The sequence below is a fragment of the Muntiacus reevesi genome, chromosome 9, assembly GCF_963930625.1.
Source record: "Muntiacus reevesi chromosome 9, mMunRee1.1, whole genome shotgun sequence".
Lineage (NCBI taxonomy): Eukaryota > Metazoa > Chordata > Mammalia > Artiodactyla > Cervidae > Muntiacus > Muntiacus reevesi.
The window spans coordinates 49,232,892-49,251,740 of record NC_089257.1 but is presented as its reverse complement, the minus strand read 5'-3'; the positions used below and the strand labels follow the sequence as shown (position 1 = coordinate 49,251,740).

General features: G+C 39.7%; 1 protein-coding gene across 3 annotated transcripts in view; it reads right to left on the bottom strand.

Moving 5' to 3' along the window:
• The window catches only part of ZNF143 (zinc finger protein 143), a 61,388-nt gene extending 42,914 nt beyond the window's left edge, over positions 1 to 18,474 (bottom strand). Inside the window, exons 1-5 of one of the 3 annotated variants that reach the window (XM_065945116.1) lie at positions 18,393 to 18,474; positions 2,045 to 2,163; positions 1,637 to 1,729; positions 693 to 776; positions 81 to 164 (exon numbers count right to left, since the gene is read on the bottom strand). In XM_065945116.1, the coding sequence (XP_065801188.1) occupies positions 81 to 164; positions 693 to 776; positions 1,637 to 1,729; positions 2,045 to 2,156 (373 nt within the window). In that variant the 5' untranslated portion in view covers positions 2,157 to 2,163; positions 18,393 to 18,474. The remainder of the gene's footprint in view (positions 1 to 80; positions 165 to 692; positions 777 to 1,636; positions 1,730 to 2,044; positions 2,164 to 18,392) is intronic. The other 2 variants (XM_065945114.1, XM_065945115.1) reach the window with 2 other exon arrangements.
• Positions 18,475 to 18,849: the final 375 nt, after the last annotated feature.

The following is an 18,849-nucleotide window of genomic DNA, read 5'->3' as shown; positions in this document are numbered from 1 at the left end:
TTCAGCAACTGAATAAAGGTCTTATTTTTCCCACACCCCACTTCTCCCTTGTTTTATTCAAATGTTCAGAGCTAATTTACCTTTGGAGGTATGGTGAATAAATGCTGTAGTTCCATCTTCTAACTGCACTGCTTGCCCATCCTCTAAACGCAAACTGTCCCCTGCTCAAAAACAATGTTTACATTTAGATCCCATGTTATCCAAACATATTCTGATAATTCAGCAGCAAGAGAGTCAATAAACCATTAAACACATCATATAAACCTACGCTTGCTTTAAGGATCCTTGAATATAAATAATTTCAGCAAAGCTGCTCTGAATAAGTGTTTAAAGGTAAAAAGTTATTTATAATACCTGAGGAATATATACCAGGGGATAAGGAGAATTAAAAGGAGGGAAAAGAAAGAAGAAAATAAGAAGACATGTAGGATTTAGATCAACTAATAGAAATATTCATTTAAAACTGTTGCCCATCTATCTCCAGAGTACAGCCTAGTAACTTCTTTTATATTATGTCTAAGAGAAAGTCTCAAGTTAAAATAGTCTTTAGATCTTCTCTTTGACGTCTACCCATCTCTCCTTTCAGAAGGAGGACTAGAGACCAGGACCAAGTTAAAGTAGTAAGAGGCAGCTGGAGGCAGAAAACACTGAAGTATGAGAATCAGGAAGGTAAGTGAGTATCAAATACTTACTAGTTTTAGGTATGGGTACATGTTGAACATAGGCAGCAGAACCATCCTCCAACTGAATGACCTGACCATCTATGAGTTTTCCATCTAGAAACAAAAGATTTAAGCCAATAAATTAGCACAAGCAAAAAATTTAAACTTCATACAATTTCAAAATGATATCAACTATAAAAACATACACTACTTAAGATCATGTTCATCTTGCTTCTTCCCTCAATGTTCTGAGGCAATTCAATAACACATCCAGTGATCCTACAGAAAGCAGAAAATCCTCCCTCAGCCATCCTTCCTCCCCCTCCAATTTTCAATTAATTTCAATTTTCAATTAGAGGAAGAATGGCTCATGATAGCAAGCTACATGAGTCAAACCTCCATATACCTTTCAGAGCCACTTAGGAATAGGGACCCTGACCACAGCAAAGCTACAACTGGGAAGACAGAAAGACATATCAGTGCATGAGAGGTTAGTTGTCATTCTTATCCTTGGGGGCTACAAGTCTCTTGATTATGCATACGTGTGTTTAGTAGGTTTCCATAAAAACAAGAAATTTAAGAACTAGGCTATTTCTTGGAGCAAAGTAAACACTGACTTAGAAACAATGTAATAAAAGCTAAACCAAATGTCTATTTTTATGCATATTTTGTAAAAATATTAAATAATAATTTAAAGTGATAAAGGTCTTACTGATAATAGATCAAGGAAACTAACCCCCTCTCCCTTTCCTCACTAATTCTGATAGCCTAGAGTATTTCTCAAATATCTCAAAAGGTTTCCTCAAATTATCAAAACAAAATTTTTTAAGTTAAACTGAAATGACTTAAAATTACCACATGCAATATACAGTATCTTTAGGAGGGGTTAGGAAAAAGTTATAATTGCTAGGTATTCCAACTCTGAGGTTATGAATTGCTGGTAATAACCAATGGGCTGTATATGAACCACATACCTTTAGAATTGTGCTGTATATAAGCAGTAGAACCATCTGCAAGTGTTACTGCTTGCAGGCTTACACCTTCCATGTTTTCTAAATTGTCACCATCTATTACAAAACAAAAGGTATTTTCTTTAGATAACTATCATATGTGCATGCTGTTTAAGTTTTTAAGTAAAAATTAATCAAAAGGCAGACTGCTTAACTTAGACTCAAATGGACTTTCTTATAGCATTTACAAAAAAATATTTCCATGCCCTACTGTACCCAGCATCCACACCAAGGTAAAAATGCTCATAAAAAGGCTTAGCTTTGTGTTGCCTTTAGCTAAGGGAGGAGGAACAAAGTAATTACATTTTTCCCCTTTTCCCTTAAGATAAATATTTCCAAACCTACAGGGTCCCTTCAAACAAAGCTGCTCACCTGCCACAGTCACTGCCTCTGTCAGGCACAGGGTAACATGCTGGGCCTCCATTCCTCCTCCAGGAAACTCTGTCATTCCCTGAGAATCTCGATTTATCTGGGCTAACAACATTTTCTACCTTGAAGAAAAATGCAGGCATTGAGAACAAAAAACAATGTATTTACAAAATAAAATCTACAGAGAATATTTATGAACTACAAAAAACTGCTAAGGAAGTTATAGAGTGCTTTGAAATAAGCTGAAATTTCACTTAATATGCAGGGTAAGAGTATTAGCCCAAAGTCCAAAGCATGCTTTTAATAATTCATCAGAAAATTACTGAGCATACTGACAAGTCTTCCCATCAGTTCTGTACCATGTCTAAAACTCCTGTAATTAGCATTCTTTGGGTTTAACATGGTTGAATATTCCCACTTAGAATCCATGAATGTACTGAGTCCATTCTGTGGACAATCTTCAGAAATCTATCCTGAATCTGGCCACTGCTCACAAGCTTCACCTCCCTGATCCAAGCCACTACCATCTCTTACCCTAAGTTGTTACTGCAACAGCATCGTAATTGGTCTCCCTGCTTCTACTGTGACCTCCTTCACAGTCTCCTATCAACACAGCAATCAGACTGCCCTTTTTGAAGGGAAAAGTTAGATCTTGTCTCGCTTCTCAAAACTCTTTGATGATTTGTCATCAAAGTAAAGCCAAAAGTCCTTATGCTAGCCTGTGAGGCCAATGATCTTGCCCCCATTTTCTACTGCTCTACATCTCATTCATTCCATTTCAGCAACATCGGTGCCCTTGCTTTCCCTCTAACATAGTGGATGCTCTGCTGCCTTAGGACCTTTACATTTGATGTTCCTTCTGCTTGAAACAGTCTTCCTGGTATCTTCATTATTACTCTCTCGTCTTCTTCCAGTCTTTGTTCAATGGCACCTCGATGAGAGCTTCCTTATTTACCTCACTGCAAACTGTATCGCCAACCCTCGATGATGATACACTCTATCCTTCTTCCTTCCTTTACACTTCAGCAGAGTACTAATAAATTGACATTACATGTATTTACTTATTTTGTTTGTTTCTTATCTATTTCTCCCTCTACTAGAATGGACAGGGATTTTTATCTGCTCTCTGCTGACTAAAGTACCTGGCACATAGTACACAATAGGTGCTGAATAAATGGATGCATTAAAGGCTCTTTAACCAATCTTCACCATAACCCCCTGCCTCCCTTTTCCCACCTCCAGGTCCCATAACTTCTGTGGGCCTTGAGTTGTCTCTAACAGAAGTTGTGATAATTTAGCTGCCTTAAGCCAGGGAACTGAACAACAGCATCTCTTGAGGACTTTTTCAGGTCTAAAGATCTAATTTCAGCTGTCAATATTTAAAAGGGAAATATACAGATATTAGTAACATTTTACAATTGTTTAGGACTAGAAGATTTTCCTTTTATAAACACTATAAACTGCACCTTCTTTGGATTAAAGCCAAGGACTATGGTTTAGACTCACAGAAAGCCAGTCAAGAACTGACTTCTCAGGGATTCCTGAAATATTTATAATCTATATCTGTTTATAGAGTGTATGGAAACTTCAATTATTTCCTTGCTACTTTTAAGGACTAACAGAGAAGCTTCAAAATAATAATGGTACTCTGCTATTAAGCTCCCTGGTGAGTTTAAGATTGGGACAGGCTCATTTTCAGAACAAGTACTGTCATCATACAACAGAAATAAGACAAGGAAATGGAAGGGAAAGCACCTATAAAAATGTAGTAAGTATTGCATGATTTTTACAGTATACATCTAGATAGTGAATTTTGAAAAAGGCAGATTACAAGTTAATTTGGGTCATGATACTAAAAAATGTCCATTTGACCATAACTCAAGCATTTGTCTTTTCATTCAATTATTTATAAATCTCCAAATAACTACATCAACAGGTAACTGATAAAGTTCTTTCTTGTCTGAAAGCTGATAAAGTGTTAAATTTCCTTAGGAAGGCTTCAGCACCTATAGTTTCTATCCTAATTGAAAAAAATGTACATTAACTCAAAGATGAAGAGTCAGCTGATTCCTGGACACAAATTGCTGGCAAATACCCTTGGTGGTAAAGGATTCAGAAGAGATCAAATGTGTACTACCACTGCCAGAGATAATAAGTGATGTCAGGTCACAGCCCATCTTATTCTCAAAAAGACTCCGTGATACAACTAATGCCCTTTGTTAGAAAATCATCAAGTGGGGGAAAATATGATATTGAATAAATGAAATAAGCTAGAGTTAAAACACTCTATAGTTACTCACACCATATTCACATTCATGCCATGATTGTGCATCAACATTTTCAGATAGTGTGTAAATAAGCATGTGAGAGGGGCTTCCCAAGCGGCTTGGTGGTAAAGAACCCACTTAGCAACGCAGGAGACGCGGGCTTGATCCCTAGGTTGGGAAGATCCCCTGGGGAAGAAAATGGCAACCCACTCCAGTACTCCTGCCCAGGAGACCCCGTGGACAGAGGAGCCTGGCGGGGCTGCGGAGAGGTGGGCACAGCTGAGCACGCAAAAGCATGTGAGATACACACGCATCTCCAGAAAGGGCCACCTTGCGAAAGGTAGTCAATTTCCTGTGCTTTAATAATGAATCGTGGACCAAAATCAGACACAGGGAGGCTGTGGTGGGGCACAACAGGAATCTCAAAGGAAGACATACGTAAAGTAATAAGCTCCTGCCTTTCTGGAAGATGATGATGAATATTAACATAAGAAAAGAGAAAAAACACTTATGAAGTGCAGCACATGTTATATCCAGAACAAAGCATTCCTACAACTCAACATCAAAAAACAATAACCCAAATTGGACAAAGGACTTAATAGAAATTTCTTCAAAGAAGATAAATGGCCAACAAAGATGAAAATATGCTCAATATCACTAATCATCGAGGAAAGGCAAATCAAAACCATGATTAGATATCACCTCACACCTGTAAGAATGTCCACTACCAAAACACAGGATAAGTGTTGGCAAGGACATGAAGAAATTAGAACATCTGTGCACTATTGGTGGGAATGTAGAATGGTGCATGCATGAATGCTCAGTCATGCACTTATCATAACTCTTATCACAGTATACTCTAATTACTTGTTTTTCTCCAGAGCAGAAGCAGTGTGTTTATAGTATGTGCACACGTGCTCAGTCTCTTCAGCTGTGCCCGACTCTTTGTGACCCCGACTGTAGCCTGCCAGGCTCCTTTGTCCATGGGATTCTCCAGGCAAGAATATTGGGGTAGACTGCCATTTCCTACTCCAGGGGATCTTCCCGACCCAGGAATCAAACCCAAGCTTCTGGCATCTCCTGCACCAGCAGGCAGATTCTTTACTACTGCTGCTGCTGCTGCTGAGTCGCTTCAGTCGTGTCTGACTCTGTGCGACCCCATAGACAGCATCCCACCAGGCTCCCCCGTCCCTGGGATTCTCCAGGCAAGAACACTGGAGTGGGTTGCCGTTTCTTTACTACTAGCAGCTGCTATTAAAAACAGTATGGAGGAAATTCCCTAGCAGTCCAGTGGTTGGGATACTTTGCTTTCACTGCCAAAGGCACAGGTTCAATCCCTGGTCAGGGAACTAAGACTGCCACTCCACAAAAAATAATAATAATAAAAAAATAAGAAAAAACAACAACAACAACAAAAACAAACAAAAAAGACTGTTACTCCACAAGCTGAGTGGTACGGCCAAATAAATGAAAACACAATAAAAACAGTATGGAGATTCCTCAAAAAATTACAAATAGAATTTTACCATATGATCAAGCAATCCCACTTCTGGGCATATATCCAAAGGGATTAAAAGCAGACTCTCAGGAACTTCTCTGGTGTACAGTTGTTAAGAATCTGTCTGCCAGTGCACAGGACAAGGGTTTGATCTCCGGGAAGATCAAACATGTGGTGGAGCAACTAAGCCCGTGCACCACAACTGCTGAGTCTGTGCTCTGGAGCCCGGGAGCCACAACGGCCGAAGCCCAAGCACCCTGGAGCCCACACCCCACAAGAGAAGACACCGCAACGAGAAGCCACACAATGTAACTAGAGAGCAGCCCCCACTCATTGCAACTAGAGAAAAGCCCTCATTACCATGAAGATCCAGTACAACCAAAAATTAAAAAATAAAGATAATCATGCTTCCCACATTAAAGAAAATTAGTAATTAAATACTTGCTGATTTCATCCCCTAAAAAAAAAACAATCAGGGTTTCCTCAGTGGTTTGAGTCTACATCAGACCAATATTTTAAAATGTGAAGCCCTTAGATCTCTCAAATTTGGTGTAAATTGTGAGATACAATTATTACCATGAATTATTATGAAAATATAAATCTAATGGTTTAAGTATAAGAGTAAGGACTTCAACTACAAGTAATCTTTATTGTAGTAAGAAATGATATAAAAAGAAATCTAGATTAACAAATCCTAAAGTCTTTTTGCATGAAGCTACAGAAACCAGACTCATTTGAAAAGACCCTGATGCTGGGAAAGATCGAAGGCAGGAGGAGAAGGGGGAGACACAGGATAAGATGGTTGGATGGCATCACCAACTCAACGGACATGAGCTTCAGTAAACTCTGGGAGTTGGCGATGGACCAGGAAGGCCTGGTGTGCTGCAGTCCATGGGTTCACAGAGTCAGACACGACTGAGCAACTGAACTAACAGAAACCAGACCTTCAGAAATTGTCAAACTCCAGTTCTAACCTCAGGCTGGTTCCCCCTACACACTTACCTGAGAAGTCACACCTTTCTATTACCTGGTCTTAATTACAAATTTTCCTTATAAATTCACTAATATACAAAGTGCTTCTTCATTTAAGCATGGTCATTTGTGCTGCATTTTATGACATCTCCTACCCTGGAATGAGGAAGTTTCTTAGTATAGCCAACATAAAAATAGCAGGCTATTCTGTAACTTTGTAGTTTGCTGATTCAGTTACACTGCTTTGATTAACCTTTGTGGAAAATTGTCTCTAAATCTCTTCAGTTTTATTTAAATATTAATACACCCAGGGAGTAACCATGTTCCATGGATGCAATGTAATTCAGTTAAGCACAGAGTAGTTAGAATGTGCTAATAAATGACATAGTTTTCATAGGCTGTACAGAATGCTAAAGAGTAAAAGGGAGGGACAGAGTTTATACTACCAATTTTAAAGAAGTAGGATATTCTAGTGGGTGGGTGAAATGTTGAAACTTGAAGGCTTTACCAAGTTCCAGGAACATTCAGAAATGAAAGATTTACAACAGACTGGCAGGAAGTTGAGATGAGGCCTGGAGAAGTAAAACTAAAATATGTGTGAGAAAAAGCTGTGAAAACAGAGACAAGAATTTAGAAATGGACATCGATGTCTAGTCATCAGAAACATCAATGTTGGTGATGGTCTGTTCTTAACTGAACCACTGATATGAAAAAGAACCGAAAAAAAAAAAATCTCTCTCAAACCTCAACAATGCAGTACTAAGAGCAGGGCTTGATAAGGGGATTCCTGCATAGTTCAGTTTACTAAGCATGCCCTGGCCTGTCTGCACTGAGTCTAGGGAGTTTGAGGAAGTAAGTAGCAAGGAGAGAGGTTCTGATATATTCAAATTCCACTTCTAACTGTGATTCTAGGTTGTACTTTATTTCCTTCAAGATAAACACTGTATATGTTAATATTTTATTATTCAAATTGCTCATATTGTCATAGGTAAGGGAAGCAAAACATTGTGAGACAATTATGAAAATTACACAGAGTACTCCTGACAGACAACCACAACAAAATAGATCCTTTGTACAAAAAAGTACAGGAAATAGGACACTAAACATGGATAGTAAAAACATACACCTCTAGTCAGAAATAACTTTGTATAGGTCTCATATTTACAAAGCATTTTTCAGATCTAAAAACTTGTTTGATGGAATAGTCCTGAAAGGACATAAAAGTTCTTGGGCTATCCCAGCCTCTTCTGAATCCCCAAACCTGTCCAGAAAACTTACATTTCTTTGTTTCCTCATGGCAACTATTTAAATATTTTCCATTTGTCTCAAACCTCCACCCCCTCTTCTGCTATCCCCCCACTCTGTCTCCTTCAGGACTTCAATTAATCAGCCCTCAATTTCACAGAAAATAAGTCATCAGAGGAATTCTCTGCCAATAAACCTCACTCCACTGCATTTCTGCACGTTTCTTCCTTCTCTCCTACCGCATTACTTTCCTACAAGGTAAGACCAATTCTTCAACCTGTACTCTCCACTTCATTTGTCTTTCCTCCACAGGGATTTCATGGACCTCTCCTGTAAACAATTTCCCTCTCTCCCCCCGTTTCTTCCCATCAATAACTTAAAAAACACAAACACAAAACAAAAAAACTCACCTCTGACTCAGCTACTTGTATCTCTTTCCTATCACAGCTAGATTTCCTTAACAGCTGTTACTAAGAATGCTTCCTCATTTCCCACTGCCATCTATCTGATTTCTGTCCCTAAGAACGGAAACTCTCTGGTTGGTCACTGATCTCCATTTTAACATGAAGTTCAATGGCCATTCCTAGGCATGAATGAGAATGAAAATATTCATCCATCCACAAAGAGACTTATACAAGAATGTCCATAGCAGCTTTATTCATAATAGTTACAAGCTGGAATGAACTCAAATGTCCAACAATAAAAGAAAGGATTAAAAAAAAAGTTGTGATAAATTCATACAATAGATTATTACCTAGCAATAAAGAGAAACAAACTATATATACATACATAACAGTATGTAACAATAACAGTGATGAATCTCAAAATTATTATGCTGAGGGAAGTAAGATAGTCCATTAATATAACTTTCAAGAACACCAAAATTAATCTAGTGTTAGAATAAAATGTGATTGCAAGGTTAGGGGACTGACTGGAAAGGGGAACAAAGGAATTTTCTGTGGTGATGGACATGTTCTATTATCTTCTTTTGAGTGATGATCATCTGGATGTATACAACTGCCAAAACATCAAATTGAACATAGATGATTATACGCCAAATTTTCAAAAAGTTTTTTTAAATGACCAGACATTATAATATCGATAGTTAAACATTAAAAAAAAAATGTGATGGATACTTTTCTGTCTTTGATATCATTGACCTTTTTCTCTTTTTTAGAATACTCTCTTGCATTGGAATCTATGCATCCACATGCTCCTGGTTTCCTCCAACTTCCTAGCTAATCCTTTTCCATTTCTCCGACGGGTTCCTAAATGTTGAGAACCTGCCAAGTTTGCATCCTCATTTGTTTTTTCATTTTATGCACTTTTCCTCTTGGAATATCATATCCATTCCCATGGTTTCAAAGATCTCTATAATTTACAAGCTTTCTAAAACGATCAAGTCTTTCCTCTTAATGGTTCCTGATCTATTTATCTAGCTGCTTCTTGGCCTTGATGACATTCATGGTCCACAGCCACTTCCATCTCAAAACAGTTTGCCATAAAATTCTACTTTTGTATTTTCTACCTCATTGATACAATCACCTACCCAGCAGTCAAATCCCCCTTAATCTCCAACTGATCACCAAAAATGATCACTTTACCTCCTAAATATCTGTCAAATGCATTCACTTCTCTTATTAGGCAGTCTTAATTCAGGCGACCATCACCACTTGGGTTATTACATCAGCCTCCTGAAATCCACCTTTACCCTCCTTCAACCTGATCTCCACAGCACCAGTCCTGCTGCTGCTGCTAAGTTGTTGTTTCTGTCATATCCGATTCTGTGCGACCCCATAGACGGCAGCCCACCAGGCTCCTCCGTCCCTGGGATTCTCCAGGCAAGAACACTGGAGTGGGTTGCCATTTCCTTCTCCAATGCATGAAAGTGAAAAGTGAAAGTGAAGTCGCTCAATCGTGTCTGACTCTTCGCCACCCCATGGACTGCAGCCTACTAGGCTCCTCTGTCCATGGGATTTTCCAGGCAAGAGTACTGGAGTGGGGTGCCATTGCCTTCTCCGACAGCACAGTCCAAGTGCTTTCAAATCCAATCAGAGCATTTCTCTGTCATAAAAACCTTCAAAACTTTCCCACTTACCCATAAAGTCCAAATACCATGACTGGGGTTCTATTAACTTCTCCAATACAATCATCCTGGTTTGCCCAATACTGACAAGGTTCCCAGGTCAAGGAACTTTCACTTCTGTTTTACTTCTCTGGGGGGAAATTTGTTTTAAAATTGGTATAGTTTCCAGTTCAAGACAGTGGAGTAGAAGGCGTGTGCTCAGCTCTCCTGAGAGAGTACCAAAACTGCAACCAGCTGTTGGAACCACCAACAACAGGAGGACGCTGGAACCTACCAAAAAGATACCCCACATCCAAAGACAAAGAAGCCACAGTGATATGGTAGGAGGGGCACAATCACGATAAAATCTAAGCCCATACCCACTAGGTGGGTGATCCACAGACTGGAGAACAGTAATACCAAAGAAGTTCTCACACTGTTGTGAAGGTTCTGAACCCTACATCAGGTTTCCCAGCCTGGGGATCCAACAGAGGAACTGGAAATCTCCAGGGAATCTGGCCTTGAGGGCCAGCAGGATTTGATTATAGGCCTTCCAGAGGACTGAGAGAAACAGAGACTCCAAGCTTGGAAGGCACAAACAAAATTTTGCGTGCACCAAGACCCAGAGGAGAGGAAGAGTGACCACACTGAACCAAAACTACCTACTAGTGTTGGGAGGGCCTCCTGTGGAAGCGTGGATCGGCACGGGTTCACCACAGGAACAGGGGCACTGGAAAGTCCCCCTTGGCATAAAGTCTCTTGGAGTTCACCATTAAGTCTACCACAGAGCCCACAGATCCCAGGGTTGGATCAAACAACTACCAGGGAGAGTGTCCAATCCCACCCATCAGCAGATAATTGTATTAAAGCTTTACTGAGCAAGGCCCTGCCCACCAGAGCAAGACCCAGCTTTTCCCATTCATCAAGAAGCTGACATAAACCTCTTAGCAGCCTCATTCATCAGAGGGCAGACAGAAGAAGCAAGCAGAAGCACAGTCTCACAGCAGCTGTAACAAAAACCGTTATTACAGAAAGTTAATCACAATGCAAAAGCAGAAAGTTATGTCCCAGATGAAGGGAGAAGATAAAATCCCAGAAGAACTAAATGAGGTGGAAACAGGTACCTTCCAGAAAAAGAATTCAGAATAATGGTAGTGAAGATAATCCAGGATATTGGGGAAAGAATGGAGGCAAAGATTGAGGAGATGCAAGAAATGTTTACCAAAGATCTAGAAGAACTAAAGAATAAACAAACAGAGATGAATAACACACTAGAAGGAATCAATAGCAGGATAACTGAGGCAAAAGAACGGGTAAATGAACTGGAGGACAGAATGGTGGAAATCACTGCCACAGAACAGAATATAGAAAAAAGAATGAAAAGAAATGAAGACAGACCTCTGGGACAACAATAAACACACCAACTTTCAATATACCAACATTTGCATTACAGGGGTCCCAGAAGGAGAAAAGATAAAGGACCTGAGAAAATATTTGAAGAGGTTAACAGCTGAAAACTTTTTGAACATGGGAAAGGAAATAGTCAACCAAGTCCAGGATGCACAGTATCCCAGGAAGGATAAACCCAAAGAGGAACACACAGAGACACACAGTAATCAAACTGACAAAAAATAACGACAGAGATAAAATATTAAAAACAACAAAGGAAAAACAACAAATAACATACAAGGGAATTCCCAACAGGCTACCAGTTGATTTCTCAACAGAAACTTACTGGCCAGAAGGGAATGGCATGATATATTTAAAGTGATGAAAGGAAAAAAAGAAGAAAAAAATAAAGTGATGAAAGGAAGAACCTACAACCAAGAATACTCTACCAAGCAAGACTCTTCCTTCACATTTGATAGAGAAATCAAAAGTTTCCCAGACAAGCAAAAGTTAAGAGAATTCAGCAGCACCAAACCAGCTATCCAAAAAATGCTAAAGGAACTTCTCTAGGCAGGAAATACAAATGAAGGAAAAGACCTACAGAAAATAAACCCCAAACAATTAAGAAAATGGTAACAGGATCATAATATAACCTTAAATGTAAATGGATTAAATGCACAAGCCAAAAGACACAGACTGGCTGAGTGGATGCAAACCTGTGCATATATGCACTTCCACTTACCATATTACCCAAACTAGGATCTAACAGAAAAATCTGTAATCACTTTTTAAAATCCAGATACATATCAGAATTATCTTGAAATTTTTTGAAAAATACAAGTGCTCAGGTATTGCTTTTACCTCCATAGCTCCATGTTTCTAATGAGCAGTCATGTTTAAAAACTGGACTACATGATGAACTTTTACTTTTATCTAGTTTGTTTCACTTTTGATATCTCATATTCAGTGTTCCCATTTCATTTAGCTTATGTTTGCCATCTCTTTTTTTTGGATATTCTTTCCCAAGTCTTTATCAAGTGTAGTAGAAAAGCTTTTGTATACTTATATATAAACATGTATACTTTATATATTTTTAAAAATATATGGATTTTTGCTTAACTAAAAAAATTATGACATTTTTATTCCACTTGTTTGACTTATGAATAGAATACTAGATTTCTAATTAAAAAATAGATATGCAACAAAGGTTTACTGTATAGCATAGGGAACCATAGTCAAAATCAGGTAATACTCTATGATGGAAAATAATTTCAAAAATAATATATGTATATTTGTATAACTGAATCACCTTGCTGTGCATCTGAAACACTGTAAGTCAACTACACTTCAATAAAATATATGTATATATATAAAAGAATAAATAATAATAATAAAAAAAACTGGAACAGTCTTGGGCAAGGGCTTCTCTGGTTAACTCAGACAGTAAAGAATCTGCGTGCAATGCAGGAGACCCAGGTTCCATCCCTGGGGTGGGAAGATCCCCTGGAGAAGGGAATGGCTACCCACTCCAGTATTCTTGCCTGGAGACTGTCAAGGACAGAGGAGCCTGCAGGCTACAGTCCCTGGGGTTGCAAGAATCAGACACCACTGAGCGACTAACACTTTCAAAGGCAAAACAGCTTGGAAACTATTTTAGACATAATAAAAGACTGAGCATTGAATAAATGTGTAAATGCTGTTGGAAGCCAGAGCTCTCATTAAGGAAGAAGGGAAATGCAAATATGGAATAAGGGAAGAAAACAAAGAGCTCTGTGGGATGAGCTGGAATTGGAGGTACTGGTGTGAACTCAATCTCTAAAATGTGCTTACGTGTGTATACACAGGCATATCCTATTTTGTTCTCATTTTGCTCCTTCCTAAGGTAACTATTTTTCTCCATGGTTCTAAACACAGTAAAACCACTCACAAACTGGCATGACCGAACAACTAACACTTTTACTTTCAGCAAATCAAGACAAGTTGGTCACTCTATCCTTCAGTCTTATTCTAGTACAATCTCACATTCCACATTCCAGTAACACTGATTAAAATTCTAGTAGCTAATGATATTACTATTATTTAATAATATTATTAATAATTTTAAAATTTAATAATGATAACTTACTCTTCCAAAATACTATATGCCAGGCATTACTACTAGATCATTTAATCCTTCTAGTAATCCTATGAATTAAGTATCACTTTATCACAATTTTGCAGATGAAAAAAGTGAAACTCAGGTTAAACGATGTCCTTAACTTCACAACATAAGTGGTAAAATCACCTTCTAACCATTTCGCTCAACAACTTTTACATGAGCCCAAGGTATCTCTTCTTGCATTTGGGCTCCAAACAGTGCCATTCATTCCCTCTAGAATACTTTTCCTTCTCTTTGCTGCTGCTGCTGCTAAGTCGCTTCAGTCGTGTCCAACTCTGTGCGACCCCATGGACGGAAGCCCACCAGGCTCCTCCGTCCCTGGGATTCTCCAGGCAAGAACATTGGAGTGGGTTGCCATTTCCTTCTCCAATGTGTGAAAGTGAAAAGTGAAAGGGAAGTCGCTCAGTCATGTCTGCCTCTTAGCGACCCCATGGACTGCAGCCCACCGTGGGATTTTCCAGGCAAGAGTACTGGAGTGGGTGCCATTGCCTTCTCTCTTTACTTGGCTAAATTCTTCAGATTCCACCAGAAAGTTTTATCTCAACTCCCCAAACTGGGTCTGAATGCTTTACCTGTATTTCCCAAGACACTCTGTCCATACCCTTATCATAATACTTAGCACAGTATACTTTAACTACCTGTTTTTCTCCAGAGTAGAAGCAGTGCATTTATAGCATGTGCATATGTGCTCAGTTGCTTCAGTCACGTTTGACTCTTGGTGACCCTATAGACTGTAGCCTGCCAGACTCCTCTGTCTATGGGATTCTCCAGGCAAGAATACTGGAGTGGGTTGCCATGCCCTCCTGCAGGGGATCTTCCCGACCCACAGACCATACCTGAGTTTTTTGCACTGCAGGCAGATTCTTTACCACTGAGCCACCAGAGAAGCCCATACTTATAGCAACCGCAACCAGCTACTAAAACATACAATAATATCTAAGGAGGATTCCCCTATTGATATAAAGTATGGGTTATATCTAGGAAGGAATACTTACAAGACATGGTATACAGCATTATACTTAAGAATAAGGACTCCTGAACCAGCCTGCTTCAAACTCTCATTGATCACATATTATCTCTGTGACCTTGAGCAAGTTACTTAAAAATGCTGTGTCACAGTTTCTCTATCTGTAAAAGGCAGGTACTTCACAGAGGTACTACAAATAAAAATCGCTTGTAACAGCACATGGCGTTACATGTATATTTGCTATTAATGGGCTTCCCTGGTGGCTCAGAGTAAAGAATCCACTCGCAATGTGGAAGACCTGGGTTCGATCCCTGGGCATGACAAAGCACTCCAGTATTCTTACTTGGAGAATTCCCGTTGACAGAGGAGCCTGGTGGGTTACAGTCCATGGGGGTTCCAAAGAGTTGGACATGACTGAGCAACTAAGCTGCTTATCAGTAGTTTAAAGCTAAATGAGAAGCTAAATGTCTCTGTCTTATTCACTATTTTCACCTACTACAAGCATGATCTTGGTTTTCTGACCAGGGACTGAACTCAGGCTCCCAGGCAGTGAAAGAATTGAGACCTAACCACTGGACTGCTAGGGAATTTCCGTCAAGTGGTATTGCCAGAGGAAAAAAACAAAAAAAAGTTTCAGAGATGTGTTATTCAAGAGAAACTTTCCTCTTGTTCATAATTTTCCTTTTTGAAAATACCTTTACTGAGATACAATTCACATACCATAAAATTTATCCATTTAAGGTGTACAAGTCAAGGACTTTAGTATATTTAGAGTATACAAACATTACCAAAACCTGAATTCAGAATATTTTTATCACCAGCAAAAGAAAAGCCTATCTCCCCCTTCCCAAACCCACAGGTAACCACCAATCTACTTTCTATTTCTACAGATTTGCTTATTCTGGACACTTCGTATAAATGGAATCATAGTATATGGTCTTTCACGACTGTCTTTTTTCACTTAAACTAAATAATGTTTTCAAGGTTCCTCCACTAAAAACTTTTTTTAAAGCTAAAAATAAAAAATTTCAATCTATAAAAATGCTGAATCACTGTTACACACTCTAAACAAGTAAAATGTAAATCAACTATACCTCCAATTTAAAAAAAGAAAAAATTTCCTTATCCCTATGAAAATTTTTTTCCCTCAAAAAGAAGATAAAAAATAATTTCTAAAGGTTATTTTAAATAATTGACTTAAAAAAAAACATATTTACTTATTTATTTTGGTAGAGCTGCCACATGTGGAATCTTAGTTCCAGAAATCAAGAATTGAACTCAGGCCCCCTAGCAGTGAAAGTACCAAGGCCTAATCACTGGATCACCAAGGAATTTCTATAAAGTGGTATTTTAGGTACAAAAAAAATGCAGTTTAGAGTTAAATGCCTATGTCTACACATTAATGGATGAGTTATTTCCACAGAGTACAGAGTTCCCACAGTGGCACTGTTTTAAAATAGGATTAAATTTATGGGAAACTGAAAAAAGGTGTATCTCTGTTGTCAACTTTTTATTTCTATGAGAGGGAGGGAGATTTTCAGTATAGATCCATCTTAACAACAAGATCATTTTGATAATACAATACACTGTCTTACAAAAGCTACCCCTTAAAATGCAAATTAAGCATAGAAATCAGCAATGACACAAACAACTCAACTCTTTAAATAATCACTATGTCCTGAAATAAAGCCAAGAGCAAAAAGACTAAGAACTGGGTAAAATTCTCGAATTAAAAATAAAAACAAGGGCTGCCCTAGTAGTACAGAGGCTGACTCTGAGTTCCCAATGCAGGGGCCCTGGGTTTGATCCCTGATAGGGAAACTAGATCCCACATGCTGCAACTAAGGCCAGGGCAGCCAAATAAATAACTTAATACATATATAAAAACAAAAACTATATAAGAACTTCAAAATTAAGTAATGATAAGAACATCAGGACTCAAGAAAGTTGTCCTCAAGTGATCATAAACTGTACCTACATTATATTTAATAACAACTAAACTAACAGTAGAGGGGACTTCGTGGTGGTCCACTGGCTAAGACTCCACACCCACAATGATGGGGGCCCTGGTTAGCTCCCTGGTCTGAGAAATCAATTCCACATGTTCATGATGTAACTGAAAGATTGCACATGCCACAACTAAGACCCAGAGGAGCCAAATGAATAGATAAGTAATAAATAAATGTGATTGTTTATAGCAACATTATGCATAACAGCCAAGACAGAAGCAACCTGAAAGTCCACATCAACAGATGAACGGATAAATAAAAGGCGTTAGTCCAAACAACGAAATATTTGGCAACAAAAAGAAATGAAGTACTCATACATGCTCTAACATGAATGAACCTTGCAAACATGCTAAGTGAAAGAACCCAGTCACAACAACCCACATACTGTGTGATTCAATTTTTATGAAACACTGGGAACAGACTAACTTGTAGATTAGTGGTTGGGGAAAGAGGTGTATCATGGGGAAATCGGGAGAAACCTAGTGGGTACTGAGTTTCTTGCCGGTGAACATGTTTTAAAATTTTGGTAATGGTTGCACAACTCCGTGAAAACATTAAACCTACCTAATTACATACTTTAACGGGGTGATTTGTAAAGGTCTGTATACTCTATCAATAAAGCTGTTATTTTTAAAAACTAAAAGGTGGCTATGGAAAAAATGGGTAAAATATTTGTACACTGAACAATTTCCAAAGTAATCTAAATACACGGGGAAAATTCGTTACTATCTTACTGAAACTTTTGGATGATTTCATTACTAAGTCTCTTACTAAACACTTAATAACCAACTGAAACTATGCGACCAACAAGGGAAAATATTAAATATTGCACAGATTTTTTACAACAAAACTACTGCACTCTTACAGCATCTACTAAGATTCAGGACAAAGGCGACAACCTCGAAGTTACAATTTTTCACATCTCCAACTAGATTATACCAGCTGACTACAGACACGCTTCCAAAAGCTTAAATTGATCTTAAAATCAGTTTGGCAATCATTTTATCACTTTTTACTTAACTTCTTTAATGAGTAAACAATGTTAAAAAAAAAAAAGCAAAAGGGGAGAGAATATTGATGGACGTCCCACAATGTTACAAAGCAACGAAAGGATTCGTTCACTCTTTTCACCAAAATCGAGAAAACAGAATGATAAAATCAGTTATTTCCAATATTCGATATTAGGCTCAACGACCCCAATCTTTTTTTTTTTTCCAAGTGAGGGAAACAAGAAAGGTGTGCATGGTCTGAGAGGGAGGAAATAATGGGGGCAATCTGCAGGCGGGATCCCAATCGGGCCCTCGGCCAGTTCTGCCACCGGCACGCCAGCCGGGGCCTGGTGCTGACCAGGGCCCAGCGTCCCAGCCCGAGGAGCTTCGCCGCGGCGGCGCCTGGGGACTCGCTCCGCGCGGAGGTCAAGCCGAGAAGCGCCGCCAGGCTCCCGAGGGCTCCACCCTCCCCTCTTTCACTCCCTCCCCTCGGCGGTCCCCAGAGGGGAACAGGCGGGGCGCTACGCGACGAGACTTGGAGGAGGGGGGGTGGTTTGCGTCCTCAGAGAGAAAAGCTCCGCCGCCCCAGAGTGGCGGCCGCGGGTTATTAATAAACTCCGCTTCTGCCCAGACGCAACTACCGCGGCCGGCCGTAAGATCGGCAAGGCCTGAAGTGGAGGTTGAGCAGCCGGAGCCAGAGCCCGGGCCCAAGCGGCCCCGCGCCGCCGCGCTGAGGGCGGCGGCCGGGCGGAGAATAATGCACACTGGGTAAAAACACATTTATATACGAACCTCCGAGAAAATTTTCCAACAATTCCTTCGTCCGACCACCATGCACCAGGACAGGAAACAGCCGCCCGGCCCCCAAGCCCCGCAACCCGCATAGTAGCTCTGAGGCCCGCCTCCAGCCTCCATTGGGCTGTCATTACGTCACTCACTGGACGCTTCCTGCTTGCCATTGGATCAAATTTAGGCGACGCGAAAGAAGACGGCCTTATCCGCGCCCCCTTACCTGACGTCAGCCTCGCCTGGCCTTACAGTCAGCGGCTGAGTGGCTTACCCAAAGTGCGGAACCAAAGTTCCTGCTTCTGACTGGTTGACAGAACCGCTCATCCCAGCGCGACAACGCCTCGCCGACAAGTGAATTATGCCTATTCTGGGGCCCCAGCAGGAGGCGCCATTTTGTAGCGAGGGAGGGAGGGTGGTCCTTGTGACTAGCCGGGAGGGAGAAGAGTTGAGAGGCGCCATT